At 44.8% G+C, this 19,673-nt stretch overlaps 1 protein-coding gene across 1 annotated transcript in view; it reads left to right on the top strand.

Annotated features, from left to right (window-relative positions):
- RBM33 (RNA binding motif protein 33) overlaps positions 1–19,673 on the top strand; it is a 120,908-nt gene that overhangs the window by 49,166 nt on the left and 52,069 nt on the right. The window contains exon 10 of the mRNA XM_040354316.1: positions 1,103–1,161. Within this exon, the coding sequence (XP_040210250.1) occupies positions 1,103–1,161 (59 nt within the window). The remainder of the gene's footprint in view (positions 1–1,102; positions 1,162–19,673) is intronic.

Genomic DNA, 19,673 nt, shown 5'->3' with positions numbered 1-19,673 from the left:
CATGATGGTAAGGAAAACCTCAGTATACTTTGTGTCATACTGTTCCAGAAATGCTTTGTTCACAGCTTACATAAGTGACAGGCTGGCTCTAGCTTTGTAGGCAAGTTGAGAGGTCCACATGCTTATTCTGCCTTAGTTGGTGACTTGCAGTTGATATCTGTGTGGCAGTGGTCCCCCTGATCTTGAGCTGTCACTTATGTTTCTTCTAGTAGCTGTACCAGGACATTTTGAAATTGGTTATCTGCAGATATTTCCTCAGAGATCCAGAAGTTTGTAAGAAAAGGGAGAAAATGGTTACATTGGTCATGTTGCAAGAACATGTAGAAAGATCATTCCACTAATTAATGTGTTTAATTCTGCGCTTACAATATATGGAATACGTGTAAGCAGTGCAGTACTTTTTCAAATATATTAAATACATAAATACATAGTTGGTCTGGTTAAAAAAAAGACACAAGTCCATCTAGTTCAAATAATAAATACAGTACAAAATTATACAATCATATACCCACAGTTGATTCAGAGGAAGGCAAAAAATCCCAGCAAAGCATGATTACATTTTGCTCCAGCAGGGGGAAAAAAATCCTTCCTGACCCAAAAGAGGCAGTCGAATATTCCCTAGATCAACATTACCTATAAATGTTGGCATCCAGTTATATTATGTACATTTAGGAGAGAGTCTAGGCCTTTTTCTCTTCCGTTCATAGACAGACACAGCAATTAAAAAATATAGCATATGCAATTGCGATTACCTTTCCAATTTGCAGCACTGTATGTTTCTGTAGAATGCAATACACAGAATGCAGCAGTTAAAATCGCTAATAATCGTGGGTTAGGTAACTGCTGCTGACACCACCTCCTGTAAAGCAAGCCTGTTGTGCCAAGTATGAAAACCGGTCATAATTAATATTGGCTGCTGCCTTCTGACAGGGTGAGGGGTGACTTTAAAAAAAGTGGCATTAATGAAATTGACCAGCTAATTGGTACTGCCCTCACTGAGATGGCATAATTGGGTCATTGTGAATATGATTTTTTTTATTTTTTAATAACCAGTGTAAAAATGTAAATTGTCTTGAATTAATGCTGTTTCTTTTCATTTCAGTGCCACTGTTACCAGTCCCAAATCAGCCTCGTCCAGCAATGGGGTCACCAAGGTTTCCAGTGAGTATTAATAGTCTGTAGCCAAAGTGTAGATTTTGCTGTGAAGACATTTCAGAGTCAACACTTGCAGCATCCCCCCCCCCCCCAAATCAGTTTGGACAAAATTAATATGGGGATTTGTTAGTTTTAATTGTGACCCTTGAACATAATGATATGTGCGTTAATGTTATATATTTTTTTGTTTTAACCCTTTTACTACTACTGGCTTACATGCAAATCTGACAAGCCCGTTTCGCATCGGTATCCAAGAAATCTATGTGCACAGGGACAAAATCCACTCAAAATTGATCAAAATTTGTTATGGAGATAACCACTGGAACCCCCAAGGGTGTATGCTCACCTCACAGATGGGCCAGTAGAGCCTCTAAACAATGTGCCCCTGATGATGTCACTGTGACAACACCTGTTGGGCAGAGCCTAACCATTTCAGGAGAGATGGAGGTACCTTCTATTCCTGTTTAAAAAGTGTGTGCATATATGTCGCTTTAGCCATACGTTTTTTATACTGTATACACCATAAAGCATTTTTCTTTTTGACCTGGGTGTGTCACAGGGTGTGCTACTGTGAATACTGTGGCCATTCATCGAATGTGCATTTATGTCCATTGGATATCCACCTGCAGCTGCCATTAGTCATTTTTGGCTCATTAGTTAAAGGCTTCATTAACCCTGTAATAGGGCCCATCTGTGAGGTAAGTGTACACCCTTGGGTTTTCTGATGACGGTCTTTATGTACTTTTTTGATCTGTTTTGAGTGGATTTTCATCTTGTGCACATAGATTTCTTGGATATTGATGTGAGCAAACTTCACCCTTTGCACATAGACCTTCTGGATACTAATGATTATATAACAATCAAAGAACTCATTAACCACTTGCTGACCCACCACAGCACATATGCTGCGGTGGAGGCACAATAATTTACTTGTATGTCATGTCATGTGCCTGTTTAGGGGCTTTATTCATAACATCTGTGTTTCCTATGCTGCGATTGTCCCACAGCTATCACTCCATGTACCATGCAATTAGCTGTAGCCAATGACAGATCACTAGTGATCACAACTGTCATGAATGTTTACCACATTCATGACAGGTGAAAACTTTGCCATTACATTGCTCTTCATTAAAAATGACAAACAAAATGTAAAAAAAAAATCCTGATCATCCTCTGGACATGCGCTTCCCTACCCTTCTTGCTGACCAGGAAGCGATGTGTAAAACGTTTCTTCCAGGTCCCCATGTCCCTTAGCCCGGCCAGCATGACCAGGAAAAAAAATCTATTGCGGAGCTATCCGCACTGCATTCATTTTATTCTGGCACTGGGGAGACATCTGGTGTCTCTTAAATTCTGTATGTCTCATTAACCACTTCATTACTGGGCACTTAAACCCTCTTGTGCCCAGACCAATTTTCAGCTTTCAGCGCTGACGCATTTTGAATGACCATTGCGCGGTCATACAACACTGTACCCAAATTATATTGTTATTTTTTTCCCACACATAGATCTTTCTTTTGGTGGTATTTGATTTTTATTTTTTGCGCTATAAACATTGAAAAACTGAAAATTTGGAAAAAAACACTTTTTTACTTTTTGTTATAATAATATCCCAATTTTTATTTTTTTTAAATAAAAATTTCCCTCGGTTTAGGCCGATACGTATTCTTCTACATATTTTTGTTTAAAAAAATCGCAATAAGCGTATATTGATTGGTTTGCGCAAAAGTTATAGCGCCTACAAAATAGGGGATAGATTTATGTTGTTTTTTTTTTTTTTTTGTCAGACCTGCGATATTGCGGCGGATGTATCGGACACTTTTGACACAATTTTGGGACCATTCACATATATACAGCGATCAGTGCTATAAAAATGCACTAATTACTGTATAAATGTGACTGGCAGGGAAGGGGTTAACACTAGGGGGTGAGGAAGGGGTTAAATGTATTCCCTCATTGTGTTCTTACTGTGTGGGGGGAGGGGACTGACTGGGGGAGGTGACCGATGCTGTGTCCCTATGTAAAGGGACACAGATCGGTCTCCTCTCTCCCTGACAGCACATGGAGCTCTGTGTTTACACACAGAGCTCCACGTCCTGCTGTGTTACCGACGATCGCGGGTGTCTGGCGGACATCGCGCCCACCAGGCACTCGCATCGGCTCCCGAGCGATGCGACGGGCACGTTGTTTCCCCGCTGCGCACTTGAGAGCCGCGCTGTGGACGTCTTTTGTCCATAGCGCGGATCTCAAGTGGTTAAAGAGAACCTGTCACCATAAAATCATCACATGGGTTTTTTTTCAGGGATATGCAATTAGTGGACTTCCAGCTGTTGAACTACAAGTCCAATGACACATAGCAAGACACAAGCACAGCCACAAGCATGACACCCAGAGGCATGATGGGACTTTTGCAACGGCTGCAGGTCCGCTAATTGCATACCCCTGCACTATGTAATGGAAAAAAGTTAAGTGTAACCACCCCCCCCACTCCACATACACGCACGTATGTAAGCGCACCTAAGCATTGTTTGCGATACTCATGTTACATATTGCTGTGCACCAGGAGTGAGAGCAATATTTCCAGCACCAGACCTCCTCTGTAATGCTAATCTCATGACCTGTAGCAGGCTTAAGCGATACCTATATAAAATATAGGGTACTGAAGTTTGTCGCCATTTCATGGGCATATTCAAACATAAGGTTTAACATGTTTGGGATCTGTTTACCCAGTGCAACTTCATGTTTTATAGTTTATCAAGCAATTGGGTAATTTATTGTGGTAAAAGAAACTTGCCACTATTTTATTCTGGCTCTGGCTGTGATGGGGTTAAAGGATAAGTTTTCCCTTTTGTAAAAAAAAAAAAAATGGACCTCTTTGTGCAAGATTTCCCTTCTGTACCTTGCAGACCTTGTCTAGGGCAATGAGCTAGGACCCACAAGCAAGGACCTTCTTGCTGTACATATGCGGTTCTTTTCATGCCCTAGTACTTAGTGGTTGTAAACAAAAAAACTGCTAGACAAAGGCATAATGAGGTAGTATGCAATAGCATACTAGCTCATTATGAAAATCTCACCTTAGATCGAAGCCCCCATAGCAGTCCCATTACACAGCTCCGGCAGCCACATCGCTCCCGGAGTTAATTTCGGGGTATTGCGGCCTCCGACGCAGTGATTGGCCGGAGCCGCTGGTAATGGCGTACTAACTAAAGGAACGGCACGAACGTGCCATTGCTTTAGTGCGCATGTGCTGGTGACGTCTGCACATGCTGATACAGGGGATATCTTCTAAATCATGCAGGTTTAGAAGATATCCAAAGTAGCTACAGGTAATCCTTGATATATAGGCTTACCTGTAGTCAAAAGTGGATTGTAAGGGATTACAACCGCTTTTAAGATCCAAGCCACCTGTGACCAATGCTGGCATTTCTAAACAACTGTCCTTTAAAGGGGTTGTAAAGACAAAAATATTTTTCTCTTAAATTAAAGTCTGACAGTAGCTGATAAAGTAAAAAGTAATGTTTTGCATTATAACTAGTTTGATACCTGTTGAAATCGAGCTGTTTTATTCACCTCCAGCACTCCTGAATCGTTATTCTCACTGACTTCCTGGTTAGCGGTGCGCCTTCATTCTTGCTACTTCACGGCCTAATGGGAACTACAGTTCCCATTAGGCTTAGCCTCCATGCCTGTGAGGGATAAGAGAGCATCTTCACGCAGGGCTTTAGGGAGGGGGTGAGCACATTCTGCTTTCCACCATGCAATACAGCTCAAATGCTGGTGGAAAGCAAGAAGAGGAGAGACAGGAAATGGCATTTTAAAACCTGGATTACTGTATTTTGGAGGTCAAAAGGAAACACGAGGTAAGTGATATTTAAATGCTTTAGCTTACAGCAATCAATTGATCTAATAAAAAAACTAACCTTTAGTGTTCCTTTAAGCCTGTGGAAGGGTCCTCCATGGCATGGATGTTGACATTGCCTATTCACACCTTGGCGTTGGGGTAGTCTGCTGGCTCATGGATCTTTGAATTATTTATATTCTGATTCATGGGTTTGTGATATAGTTCCATTGGGGTCCTCCCCATGGGGACTGAGGACACTGAGTTCAGATCATTACTGAGATAGTTGGCATTCACCCTGCATGAGAATGGGCATCATTCTAATCTGTACTGGATTAATTTTTTTGTGCCTGAAGTTTTTTATTCTTTTGTGAGCATCTTGGTGTATTTATTTTCCAATTCATAATTTTTATGGTGATGTACTCTGGCGCACCCTCCCCTTTTTTTTGTTTAGGCTTTATTCTGTCACCATTTCCTTCAAATACTCTTTGTAGTATAATCTTTACATTTGAATCTTTTTTAGTATGCTGTTGATTCTTGTACTGTTTTCTCACAAAACTGAAGCGTGGTGGAATGAGGCGCGTTTGCCACTGTCCCAACCTTCTGTAGGCACCTTGACTGTTGAGGAATGCCTAATATTCCTGTGTCTCACAATGAACTTCAAGAAAAAGATTTCACAGTACAAAAATCCTGTTTTTAAAGCCTACTTTGCAGAGCTAAATGATTTTTGTGCACTTGCAACATATCTCTGAACTTATCGGAAAATTAGACTTCTTTAGGAAATCAATTCCCTACTACAGCCCCCCTCGTCATAGTGCTCACTTCTGGACCGTGTTGGCCCAGCTACCCAGCACCCTCTATACATGAGCTTATATGTAGCAACTAGGGGAAGAGCGAAGGGTAAACTATAGAGTCACCTGAGTGACCGCTGGCGCTGCTGCTGTAGCATCCTGTGCCCAGCAGCAGTCTGACTTTTGGATGTCTCCAAAGGAGGATTTTTACAACCGAGCAACATGTATAATGTATTACTATATAATGTAGTAATATGTTAAATGCATGGATAATAATAAAATGTGTTTAGAAATTATGGTTTGGTAGCAGGGCCTCTTATAACAACCCAATAGATTGGTTTTATTTATTTTTTTTATTATTCAATCAGCAGTGGGAAAATATACTTGCCTTTTTTTCAATTTTTTTTTATATTTCAGTTCATTTTTTTTATTTTTTATGAAGTCCAATAAGATCACCAATGAATGACTTTTAGCATATTGAACTGGGGCCATGGTATCAGGTGGGTTTGAGTGCCATTTCCTTCTCAATGCGTTACATGGCATTTCATGGGAATTAGGCCTGAATGAAGCTGCTATTGTGATATGTGCAGATAAAGGACCGTGCAGACACCAAGCTGAGCTTTTGCCCTATTTACCACAAAGCACCTACAGTGCTAAACGCAAAGTGTAATGGTGATGCTGCTGTTTGAGGTAGTAAAGTAGTGCTTGGTGTGTTTTTTTTCTTATCTGATGTGTAAGTACTAGTGAACAGATGCAACATGAGATCCGTCCAGCTGTCACATCTTGTCAAGCTAGTACAGAGGGGATGCAGTTTTAAATTCAGCTTACACAATATTGAACATTTTCCATTTGCTAGTGAGCCACTGATTAATTTCAATTACCATACATTATCATACCATCACATTTGATCATTTCAGAAAATTCCCTGCTGCTCTTGGCTGATCTTAATATGACTGCCTTCACCATGCTATTTAGAGCAAGACTTTTTTTTCTTTGTAAATCTTGACTGCACCTTGATTAAGAAATTACACTTCTGTGACTAGTAATGAAGAGGTTTTAAATTGACTGTTTGCAGTATTGGTAATGGTGGGCTTTTCAGGTAAATGGGAAGTAGTGTTATAGCATTACCGTGCAAAAATGGAACAGATGGTGCTTTGACATCATTAAGGGTTTATGAAAGAAATGTCTTGGTCAGGCTTATGCTCTTGTTATTTAAATCAGCTTTTCCTTTATGATGATTTTATCAATTTTTCTGTGTATCTCTCTTAATCTATAGCACCAACCCTAATCGCTAGTGTTGGTGGTATATACGATTCCATAGATGGAGTAGGTTGGTGTAGTGGTCTTCTTTCCAAAAAAAGTACAGTGGATAGTAAGTCTACACACCCCTGCCCTGTTAAAATCTCAGGTTTCAGTGATCTAAAAAGACAAAGATAAAACATTTCAGAACTCTTTCCACCTTTTAATGTGACCTGTAAACTGTTCAACTCAGTTGAACAAGCTGAAATCTTTAAGGTGGAGGGAAATTAAAAATAAAAAAAATAAAATATGGTCGCATAAGTGTGCACACCTTTAACCACTTCAATACACTTGCACCCTCTTCCTGCCCAGTCCAATTTTCAGCTTTCAGTGCTGTTGCACTTTGAATATCATTTCCCCAAATAGAGCTTTCTTTTGGTACAAATAGAGCTTTCCTTTGGCTGTATTTGATCACTGCTGGGGTTTTTAATTTTTTTGCGCTACAAATACAAAAATATCAAAAATGTAGAATTTTTTTTTTGTTATAACATTTTGTAAATAAGTTTTCTCCTTCTCTGATGAGTCTGCACTAACAGGCACTAAATGAGGTGGCACTGATGGACTGCACTGATTGGCTGCGCTGATGGGCGTCACTGATGAGACATCTGACAGGCATTAGTGGGCACAGACTGGCACCATTTGTGGGCACTGGCATATTTTGGGCACTGATATCCCTGGTGGCCATGGGGGCATATTTGGTCATCCATGTGTAGTGGGCATCCCTGGTGGTTCTGGTGGTCATCTGTGGGAGGGGCTGCAGATCCCCCCCCCCCTGTCAGGAGAGCCGCCGATTAGCTCTCATCTACTCGCATCTGTCGAACGCAAGTGAGGAAAAGCTAATAAATGGCTCTTGCTGTTTACACTATGATCAGCTGTGATTGGACATGGCTGATCACATGGTAAAGAGCCTTTGTCAGGGGGTGTGTCAGACTGATGCGCTGCACCACCGATCGCCATGCTGTGCGTCCCCACGGGCGAATGCCGGAAGTTATTCTGCTGGATGTCATATGACTAAATAGAAAATTAGTGCAGCGCAAATAAAACATTAAATAAAATTAAATAGAATAATACATCAATAAATCAGTTTTGGTAAAGTCCATAAAGTGCAAAGTGATAAGGTGCTCCAAAAAATCAATGGTGATAAAAGGTGCAACAATCTTCAACAGATCCGTGACCCACAGGAAAGGGTTATCCTCCACCAAGAGTAAAGGGTGGCCTCTCACCTCAATAATTCGACCTGTGGCTAGGTCAAAAGGCAAGAAGCAAAACCTCCAAAGATAGGTAATCAACTTTACATGGGTTCAATTCCAAAGAATCCACCAGATGGCACCAGCGGGCAATAAGCAAGGCAACACTCTCCCATACAGCATTTAAATGGACCGAGAAAGGAGTAAGAAGGACAATTCTAAGTGCTCACTGCTTAAAACGTTTAATAGAAATAAAAGCATAAGGTATAAAAACTCACATGGTCCTGCACTCATGAACCGAGTGCAGGTATAACAGCAATTACCGGAGCGGAGCGTCCGGGTCAATGTACACAGCTTGTTTAGGTCTCTGTGAGGCAAACGCGGGTGACGTCGACGTAGCTCCTCCCCCTCGTACGCGTTACGTCCCAAAGTGGGCGGGACTTCATCAGCGTGGGGCGGGGATCTCCGTGAACGTCCCGCAGCGCAATATGTACCATGTGGTTGCCATAGCAACATTCACATGGGACTAATTAGCCAGCGCCATCTTGTGTCCACACAGCAGAGTACAAGATAGAAGATATAAAAATCTTAAGGGCCAAAAAATCATAATACAATTAGCCTGAGGCTGGCGCCATCTAGTGATTAAAGAAAAAAGCACCAGACAAAGGATAATAAATCCTAATGGACATCAGCCAGGCAATACAAAAATTAAGAACAAACAAATAAATAGCAGCATAAATTAGACGTCAGCCGCCTTTACCTCATCCAGACCTCAAATATCACATAATCATCATTAAATATAACTGCGTTAGAAATTATACAATAACAAAGCAGTTAATAAGTAATTCAATAAAAACATTTATGATAAAATTAAAATAAAAGATATATATAAAAAAATATATATATATAAAATATATATAAAAATCCCCAATAAATTTCTCAACGATTAGATATAAAACAGTTGAGATCGAACTCAACGTTCAATCCCAACGGCACAGAAACCTTCATCTCATAGATCCAATAGGATTCTCGTCGACTTAATTGTCGAATATAGTGACCCCCTCTCCAGTGTCTAGAGACCTTCTCTATACCCCAGAATTTGAGGCATTTGGGGTCTCTTTGATGATGGTCTCTAAAGTGTTTAGATACACTGTGGGTCTTAATGCCACGTTTAATGTTGCTCACATGCTCGCCCACTCTCACGTGCAGCTCACGTGAGGTGCGCCCTATATACTGTAACCCACAGTCACACTCGAAAATATACACTACGCCCTCTGTTGCACAGGTGATTAGCTGCTTTATCGGATATTCTACGTGGGTTACATTGGAAGTAAAAGTTTTACGTTTTTTAATGTTCAGTTTTGCATGTTTACATGTGGCACATCTGCCACAGGCATAAAACCCTGACAAAAAGTTAAAGAGCCTGGGACGAGGAATAACAGGAGGGTCAGTGACTCCAGGGGACAATCTATCTCTCAAAGACGGTGCTTTTTTATAGATAAACTGAGGCCGCTCAGGAAGCGCAGGGCCAAGGGTTGAATCTCCCCTTAGTATCGGCCAATATTTGGCAACAATTTTTTCAAATGCTTTATGTTGGACATTAAAATCCAATAGCATCTTGAAATTAGTGTTCACTAGATCATCTTTGGGAGGGTTATCTTGTATCATCAGATTTCTATCTGCGGTCCTGACTTTCTCTATTTCTTGCTCTATCAAAGGTTTGGAGTATCCCTTAGCAACAAACCTAGTGGCCAGCTCGCGAGACTGCACCAGGAAATCCGACTCCCTGGTGCAGTTTCTTCGCAATCTTACAAATTGGCCACGAGGTATGTTACACAGCCACAATCTATGGTGGCAACTATTTAATGGGATGTATCCATTCCTATCCACCATCTTAAAATGATTTTTTGTCACCAATCTAGATTCAGATTTAGATATCTCCAAATCTAGGAAGGTCACCTGTTCCGTAGAAACGGTCCAGGTCAAGACTATACCCAACTTGTTGGAATTCAGCCTAATCATAAAGGCATTCAAAGATGACATGTCACCTTCCCAGATAAGTACTATATCGTCTATATATCTACGATAGCAGCGGAGCTGGGGTGGCATATCATGGAAGAACGCATCTCGCTCCCAGTGGGCCATAAAAAGATTGGCCACACTGGGAGCGAAACGAGCCCCCATTGCGACTCCGCAACGCTGAAGAAAAAACTGCTTATCAAACCAAAAATAGTTTTTAAGTAAACAGAATTCCAAGCTATCCAAAAGAAAACGGACATGCTCGGGATCTAGATCAGTAGAATCCAGAGCCCATGCAACTGATGCAAGGGCTGCATCATGCCCTATAATGGTGTACAAAGACCCCACATTAGCTGTCACCAATATCGTTTTAGATGTACACTTGATTGAATTCAGAATTTGGATAATTTGCTTAGTATCTCGTAGATACGCAGGCAATTTGCAGACTAACGGCTGTAAAAAAATGTCCAAATACTGCCCCAATCGTGAACTGACTGAATCGATCCCATTTACGATCGGGCGGCCTGGAGGCCGTTCTGCATTTTTATGCATTTTAGGCAAGAAATATATGATCGGTGTCCGACAATAATAAGGGTCTAAATACGCAGCTTCCTTCTTATTGAGGATCCCAGATCCCTTGCCTCTCTCAATCAGAGTATGGAGGTCATTTTTAAAATTCACCATTGGATCACCTCGCAGTAAGAGGTAAGTATCATGGTCACCAAGTAGCCTACCCATTTCCTCAAAATAATAAGTCTTACTAAGGACCACCAACCCCATGTCATATGACGCCCAGTCCGGATAACTGAATCTCCGCCCAGCCGTCATTTTGCAATAGGCCGGGCGGGAAGTGATTAAACAAATAATTTGTTAAAGCACCTTTTTGATTTTATTACAGCACTCCGTTGTTTTGGGTATGAGTCTATCAGCAAGGCACATCTTGACTTGACGTTACCCACTCTTTTTTGCAGAAACACCCCAAATCTGTCAGAATGCAAGGGCATCTCCTGTACACAGCCCTATTCACATGACCCCACAGATTTTCGATTTTATTTGGGTCTGGGCTTTAGCTGGGCCATTCCAAAACTTTAATCTCCTTCTGGTGAAGCTATTTCTTTTGTTGATTTGGATGTATGCTTTGGGTCGTTGTCATGCTGAAAGATGAAGTTCCTCTTCATGTTCAGCTTGCTAGCAGAAGCCTGAAGGTTTTGTGCCAATATTGACTGTTTGGAACTGATCATAATTCCCTCTACCTTGACTAAAGCCCCTGTTCCAGCTGAAAATAACAGCCCCAAATCATGATGCTGCCACCAGCATGCTTCACTGTGGGTATGGTGTTTTTTTGTTGCCAAAAAGTTCAACCTTGGTTTCATCAGACCATAATGCCGCGTACACACGGTCATTTTTCCATGTCCATAAAAATGTTTTCCAACTTCATTATTAAAAACGATTTTGCCCCCCCCCCCCCCCAAATGACCCTATTTTGGAAAGTAGACACCCCAAGCTATTTGCTGAGAGGCATAGTGAGTATTTTCCATCTCTCATTTGTTTTTGAAAATGAATAAAGAAAATAATTAAATTTTTTAAATTTTCAAAACTTTGTGACAAAAAGCGAGATCTGCAAAATACTAACCATACCTCTCAGCAAATAGCTTGGGGTGTCTACTTTCCAAAATAGGGTCATTTGGGGGGGTTTGTGCCATCTGGGCATTCCATGGCCTCCGAAACTGTGATAGGTAGTGAGGAGTGAAATCAAAAATTTACACCCTTAGAAAGCCTGAAGGTGGTGATTGGTTTTTGGGGTCCCGTACGCGGCTAGGCTCCCAAAAAGTCTCACACATGTGGTATCCCCGCACTCAGGAGAAGCAGCAAAATGTATTTTGGGGTGTAATTCCACATATGCCCATGGCATGTTTGAGCAATATATCATTTAGTGACAACTTTGCACAAAAAAAAAAATATATATATATTTCTCTTCCGTTCATGGACGGACACAGCAGCCTTTGACCTTAGGGTTATATCCACTTCCTTCCAGGAGAGTTAGGCAGAAAAAAAAGCACTTTAAGTGTTAACAACACTTTCCTCAGTACAGCTCCTCCCAGGGGGCGTGGTCCCCCGGGTATAACCTACACTCTGCCTCAGCAGCTCCAGTTTTTTTTATGCCTAATTGTCAGGAGAGGACATGGCCTTCTGGAGTCCCTGTACTCTGGAATTTTTTTTCGCTTTTATTTGTTTTGTTCCTGCATTTTTGAATCCTGTTATTCTTCTATCAACTGGTGACTGGCTGGGTCTTGACTCTTGTAGTCCCCCCATGTTCGGCCATCGAGCGTGTGCCGGCCCTCAGCTCTGGCTCGTCCACGACAGGCCCCATTACTCCAGGGGCGGCCGGGGAACTTCGGTTCTAGGGCGCACATATGACCGGTCTCTATGGCTTTGTCACAGTGTGTCTGGCCGACAGCCATGCCGTTTAGCGGACGTTGGTTCTGTCCGGGATACCTCCAGCCGGTGGTCGCAGGACAGGTAAGTAGTGGCCCCTTGCCCTGGCAAGGTGGTGTGGCTGGTGTTTTCCCTGGGGAGGTCGACTGAGGGTCCGCCCTGCTTTCCTCTCTCCCTTTCCTCTCCCTCCTTTCCCATACTGGGTAGCGACTGTGAGGGGGGGCTCCTGGGATCTTTTTATTGCCACCGGGGACCGTGTGTTGCAGGGGCTGTGATTTTTACATTGGGGGTGCTGTTGTGTGTGCTGCTCTGTGTTGTGTGCGTCATTGGGGTTTTTAAACTGCGCAGTGGCCGCCATTTTGTTGCGGTTTACATGGTCGGCGGCCATTTTCTTGTAGCCCGCATGGGGCTTTTTACCTCAGACGGCAGCCATTTAAAAAAAGTCTTGGCTTCTTGTGCCTGAAATAGCGCTGGAAATGACCGCAAATCATCCCTGAGGGACAGACGCAGCAGAGCCAGCACTTCTCATCACACCTCAGTGTTTCAGCTCACACTGCAACAGGGCGGGGTGGTGAGTTACCTGGGGGCCTCTGCCTTCGGTTTTTGCAGCCGGGAGGTGACCGGTGGGTTGTGCTGCCTTGCAGTGCTGGTGACGCAGCCGTGGGGCATCATGGAGCCTACACCTGGTGCCTCTGCCCCAACAATGCCTGAGTTAACCCTTAATGCCCCTGCCGCATCTGTTGAGGCAATGTCGGCTGTCCTTGAGGCATTTCTCGCCAGGTTTGAAGCGACAAGTGGCCAGAAGGGGGGTAAAAAGCGCCCCCTCCCTGAGCCTGCTTCTGGGGATGTCTCTGACACAGAATCAGGCCCTGCTATTGCGTCTGGCTCTGGTTCTGTCATGTCAGATGATGCGGGCTTAACCCACGCGGACAGTGAGGATGACTCTGCTTCAGGGTCGGTGAATGATAAGGACTTTGTTGGAGCTCTTATCTCTGCGGTGCGGGATACTCAGAAACTTGAGGATGTGGCGGAGGCATCGGATGTGTTGGTCCCTTTTTGGGTTCCGTAAGCCACCCCGCACCGCTAAAGTGTTTCTTTGTATTCCATATTTGGGCGAATTGCTATACAAGGAATGGGATACGCTGCAAAACGTTTTTACTGTTCCTAAATACTTTGCAACTCGCTATCCCTTTGAGGAGGGCTTATTAAAAAAGTGGGTCTCTCCTCCGTCGGTGGACCCCCCCCCCCCGTGTCCAGACTGAGCAAAGCCACCACGCTGCCTGTGGAGGGGGCTCCCACGTTTAAGGACCCCGCAGATAGGAGAGTGGAGGCTGTGGCCTGCTCCATGTTCAAAGTAGTGGGTTCGGCTGTGAGACCGGTTTTGGCCGGCACTCTGGTGTCGCAGACGCTGACCGAACGGGCAAAGTTTTTGCTACAGGAGAAGGAGGCGCAGGATGCTTCCGAGACCTGTAAGGACCTGGCTGAACAGTTGGTTCAAGGTCTAAAGTTTGTGAGTCGGCCTTGGATACGCTTCCCTTGCTTTCCAGGGCCTCCGCCTATGCAGTGGTACTGCACCGCCTTGTGTGGCTGAAATGCTGGTCTGCAGACCAGTCCTCAAAGAAGGCCTTGGTGGACTTACCCTTTAAGGGTGAACGGCTTTTTGGGGCATCCCTGGATGATGACATTAAGGATGCCACAGGTGGTAAGAGCACACTGCTCCCACAGTCTGGGAAGGGCAAGGAGCCTCGCCGTAAGCAAGGGCCCTCCTTTACTACCCCCAATCGTTTTTTTCGTGAGCCCAGTGAGGCGGGAAAAAGTTTGCAAGGTGCTAAGGCCCCCGCTGCGGGGCAGAAGCGCACCTGGTACCACAAGCCTGCGGACAAGCCTGCTTCTGCATGAAGGTCTGCCCCTGCCCGTGTCTCGGGTGGGGGACCGGCTTTGCGAATTCGCGGCTCGGTGGAGGTCTCTTCTTTCCGACCGGTGGGTTTGCAAAGTAGTTTCCTCGGGGTACAAGATAGTTTCTCTTGTCCACCAAACGGGTTTTTTCCTTCCAACCTCCAGCTTCCTCCGGATCGCCGGAAGGCTCTGTCAGGGGCTGTCCAGGATCTACTGGGCAGGGGAGTGATTGTACCAGTTCACTCGATGGAATGGTTTCAGGGGTTTTACTCCAATCTGTTTGTAGTCCCCAAGAAGGAAGGGGTCCGTCCAATCCTGCACCTAAAGGCCCTCAATTGTTTTGTCAAGGTGCAAAAGTTCAGGATGGAGTCGATTCGCTCAGTAATAGCAGCGCTCCATCAGGGGGACTTTATGGCGTTCTTGGATAGCATACCTGAATGTTCCCATATGTACAAGGCACCAGAGGTTTCTGCGCTTTGCGGTTGGGGAGGACCACTTTCAATTTGTGGCCCTCCCGTTCTGCTTGACATCGGCACCACGGGTTTTCACCAAGGTGCTCGCGCCCTTATCCTAGCCCTGCTGAGGCAGCGAGGGATCGCTATCGTGGGATACCTGGACAACCTTCTCCTGAGAGCTTCCTCGGGCTCAGAATTAGAAGAGGGCGTGTCTATCACCTGTCAGACTCTCCAAGAGTTTGGCTGGCTTCTGAATATCCAGAAGTCAGTGTTGGTTCCGTCTTTGCGACTGGAATGCCTGGGACTAGTCCTGGATTCCGCGGAGGCGAGAGTTTTCCTCCCAACAGAGAAACTTCAGACTCTGCAATCTGCAGTGGTCGACCCAGAAGTGGTCATCTCTTGGATTCTGCATGAGGGTTCTGGGTCTGATGGTGGCCTCTTTCGAGGCGGTTCCGTATGCCCAATTCCACACCCGGGAGCTTCAGAAGGAAATTCTGTCACGTTGGGACAAGCTCCCTTCATCTCTGGATTACCAGATTCAGTTGAGCCCTCTGGTCAAGTCTTCCCTGGTGTGGTGGCTGACGTCTCCGGTGCTTCGGATCGGGAAGTCGTTTCTGCCGTGCCATTGGACAGTGGTCACGACGGATGCCAGCCTCTCCGGCTGGGGGGGCATTTGGGGCACCCAGTCAGCCCAGGGGCGCTGGACTCGGAGGAGTCCTGCCTGCCAATCAATATACTGGAGCTCCGAGCAATCAAGCTGTGCCTTGCCAGGTGGTCCCTGGATCTGCAGGGCCGACTGGTCAGGATCCAGTCCGAAAACGCCACGGCTGTGGCATACGTCAATCATCAGGGAGGCACATGGAGCTCGGCTGCAGCGATGAAAGTCGCACATAATGCTTCGGTGGGCCGAAAGGTTCGTTCCGGCTCTATCGGTCGTGTAAATTTCGGGGGTACAGAATTGGCAAGCCCACTACCTAAGTCGCCAAACATTAGACCAGTGGTTCTCACACCCTGTCCTTGGGACCCACTAACGGGTCACGTTTTCAAAATAACTGAAATAAGTCACAGGTGATCGTGATATCATTTGCTGCTCAGTGCTGCGCAATATTTTAGTCTGCATCTCCCCCCAAGGTAATATTTAAAATCTGGCCTGTAAGTGGGTCCTGAGGACCGGAGTTGAGAACCACTGCATTAGACCAAGGAGAGTGGTCACTCCACCCGGAGGTGTTTCAGAGTCTGTGCCGAAAATGGGGCACTCCAGACGTGGACCTTCTAGAGTCCCGGCTCAATCGGAAGGTGCCACGGTTCATGGCCTGGTCAAAAGACCTGTGGGTGGACGCGTTGGTGGCACCTTGGGGTCACTATCGCCTAATTTACGCTTTCCCTGCCGAAGGGATTCCAACAATCCTGATCACCCCAGACTGGCCGCGGCGCTCCTGGTACGCGGACCTGGTGCATCTGGTGGCAGACGCCGATCTTCCACCCTGCTTTACCGTCGCTGGTTTTAACGGCGTGGCTGTTGAGAGCCAGGTGTTGAAGGACCGGGGCCTATCGGGCTCGGTGGTTTCTACCATGCTGCGTGCACGGAAGTCTACTTCACGGGGGATTCCGATTTTACCATCGTACATGGAAGGCCTACATCTCTGTGTGAAGAGATGAAATGGCACCCCCGTACATAACGTGGTGTCCCGGATTCTGCTGTTTTTACATCGGGGATTGGATCAGGCTCTCGCCTTGAGTACGGTTAAGAGTCAGATTTCGGCTCTAGCTGTTTACTTTCAGCAACCCTTGGCAGCGCACTCCTTGGTGCGTACGTTTGTGCAGGGGGTCCGGCATGTGGCCCCTCCTGTGCGCCCTCCACTGAATTTGGTCCTTTCGGTGCTTCAGGACGCTCCCTTTGAGGACATTTCGGAAGATCCCTTTGTTGACTCTGTCACAAAAGGTGGTTTTTCTAGTAGCAATTACATCAATCAGACGGGTGTCTGAACTGGCGGCCTTGTCCTGCAATGCTCCCTACTTGGTCATCCATGAGGATAATGTGATGCTGCGGCCGCAGCCGTCTTTTCTCCCAAAGGTCGTTTCGGCTTTTCACATTAATGAGGACATTGTGTTGCCATCCTTATGTCCTCGGCCGAAGAACCCGAAGGAGGCCACTTTGCATTCCCTGGATGTGGTTCGGGCCCTATGAGTGTACTTATCGGCTACGGCTCCGTTCCGGAAGTCGGACTCACTGTTCATGTCAGTGAATGGTCCTAAAAAAGGTCTGTCAGTCTCGTCGGCCACCATTTCTAGGTGTATCAGACAGGTTGTGTTTCAGGCCTATGCCCTGAAGGCGCATTCGACCAGGGTCATCGGGGCCTCTTGGGCTTTCTGGCATCAAGCCTCTGTGTTACAGGTGTGTAAGGCAGCGACCTGGTCGTCGGTCCACAATCTTTCAAAGTTTTACAAGGTGGATGTGAGTGCATCTTCGGATGCCTCCTTCGGCCGCAAGGTGTTACAGGCGGCAGTTTAAGGTTGGAGTTCCTCCGTTGAGTAACTCCGGTTTTGTTTGGGGTGTAGCTTGGTTTGCTATGTTGTTTTCCCACCCCTTTGAATTTTTTTTATACTGCTTGGGGACGTCCCTAAGGTCAAAGGCTGCTGTGTCCGTCCATGAAAGGAAGAGAAAATAGTATTTTTGTACTCACCGTAAATTCCATTTCTCTGAGTTCATGGACGGACACAGCACCCACCCCTCCATTGTTTGTACTGCTTGTTACGAACTGGAGTTGCTGAGGCAGAGTGTGGGTTATACCCGGGGAACCACGCCCCCTTTGGAGGAGCTGTACTGAGGAAAGTGTTGTTAACACTTAAAGTGCTTTTTTTTTCTGCCTAACTCTCCTGGAAGGAAGTGGATATAACCCTAAGGTCAAAGGCTGCTGTGTCCGTCCATGAACTCAGAGAAATGGATTTTACGGTGAGTACAAAAATCCTTTTTCCCCCCCCGCAATTTGTGTCAAAATATAAAATATTCCATGGACTCGACATGCCTCTCTGCAAATAGCTTGATGTGTATACTTTTCAAAATGGGGTCATTTGGGAGGGTTTTGACTTGTCCTGGCATTTTATGCACAACATTTAGAAGCTTTTGTCATACATCACCCATTCTTCTAACCACTTGAAGACAAAGCCCTTTCTGACACTGTTTGTTTACATAAAAACATTTTTTATTTATTTTTTGCAGGAAAGTTAAGTTGAACCCCCAAACATTATATATATTTTTTAAAGCAAAGGCCCTACAGATTAAAATGGTGGGTGTTGCATTTTTTTTTTCCACACAGTATTTGCGCAGTGATTTTTCAAACACATTTTTTGGGGAAAAAATACAGGGATGCTTTTTTTTATTTATTTATTTTTTTCCGCTTTTTTTTATTTTATTTGTAAACTGTTCCTTCCATTTTATTTATTTTTTACCATTTTTATTATCTCAGGGAATGTAAATATCCCTTATGATAGCAATAGTTAGTGACAGGTACTCTTTTTTTTTGAAAAAAATGGTGTCTATTAGACCCTAGATCTTTCCTCTGCCCTCAAAGCATCTGACCACACCAAGATCGGTGTGATAAAATGCTTTCCCAATTTCCCAATGGCGCGGTTTATATCCAGGGGGGGGGGGGACATTCCCTCCCACTGAATGTAAAAGCAGTCTAGAGGCTATAATTAGCCGCTAGGACTGCTTTTACATGAAAGCTGACCGCTGGCTGAAAAGAATGATACCAACATGATACCTAAACCTGCAGGCATCATTCTGGTATAACCATTCAAAGTCCAACAACATACCAGTACGTTGATGGTTCTTGTTGGACATGTAGTGTAATCTTTTTTTTTTTTTCATGCAGCCTGTTGGCTGAACGAAAAAAAGATTAATCGGTGGGTATGCCCACCATTGGAATACCTCCCTTCATCCACCCACTTCTAATGATGGGCATACATGCACCATTTATATATGCCGAAGCATGGGGGCATCCTCCCGCAAAAAAGTTATGCCGAGTACACACGGTCAGTCTTTTCCACAGGAAGCCTCCGTAGGAATCTCAACCGTATGTACGCGGCAAATCGCTCCTCCGCCCCTAATGCCCCCATGCTTCAGCATATATTCTCCTACAGCGTTGGAGTCGCGCCTTTATTTATCGTGGGAGCAAACACTGTTGCTGTCACGCTAAATAAATCCGCGCTGCAACTGAATGGCGTACCTGCTAAGCAAATGATGGTTAACATTAAAACAAAGTAACATTACAGTATATCAGTAAGACCATACCATACCTGCAAAGCAAATACCAACATAAAACATTTTTTAACGCAACCTGTGCCTAAAATATATATATATGCCGAAGCATGGGGGCATCCTCCCGCAAAGAAGTTATGCCACGCACACACGGTCTGACTTTTCCATGGGCAAGCCTCCGTAGGAATGTCGACCGTATGTACGCGGCAAATCGGTCCTCTGCCCCTAATGCCCCAATGCTTCGGCATATATGCTCTTTTTTTAACTGTGGTGGTGAAATCACCTCCTACAGCACTAGTCAAGGCTTTATATATCGTGGGAGCAAACGCTGTTGCT

This window comes from Rana temporaria, chromosome 5 (assembly GCF_905171775.1).
Source record: "Rana temporaria chromosome 5, aRanTem1.1, whole genome shotgun sequence".
NCBI lineage: Eukaryota > Metazoa > Chordata > Amphibia > Anura > Ranidae > Rana > Rana temporaria.
Note: the sequence above shows the minus strand (reverse complement) of the source record. Positions and strands in the feature narration are given on the sequence as shown.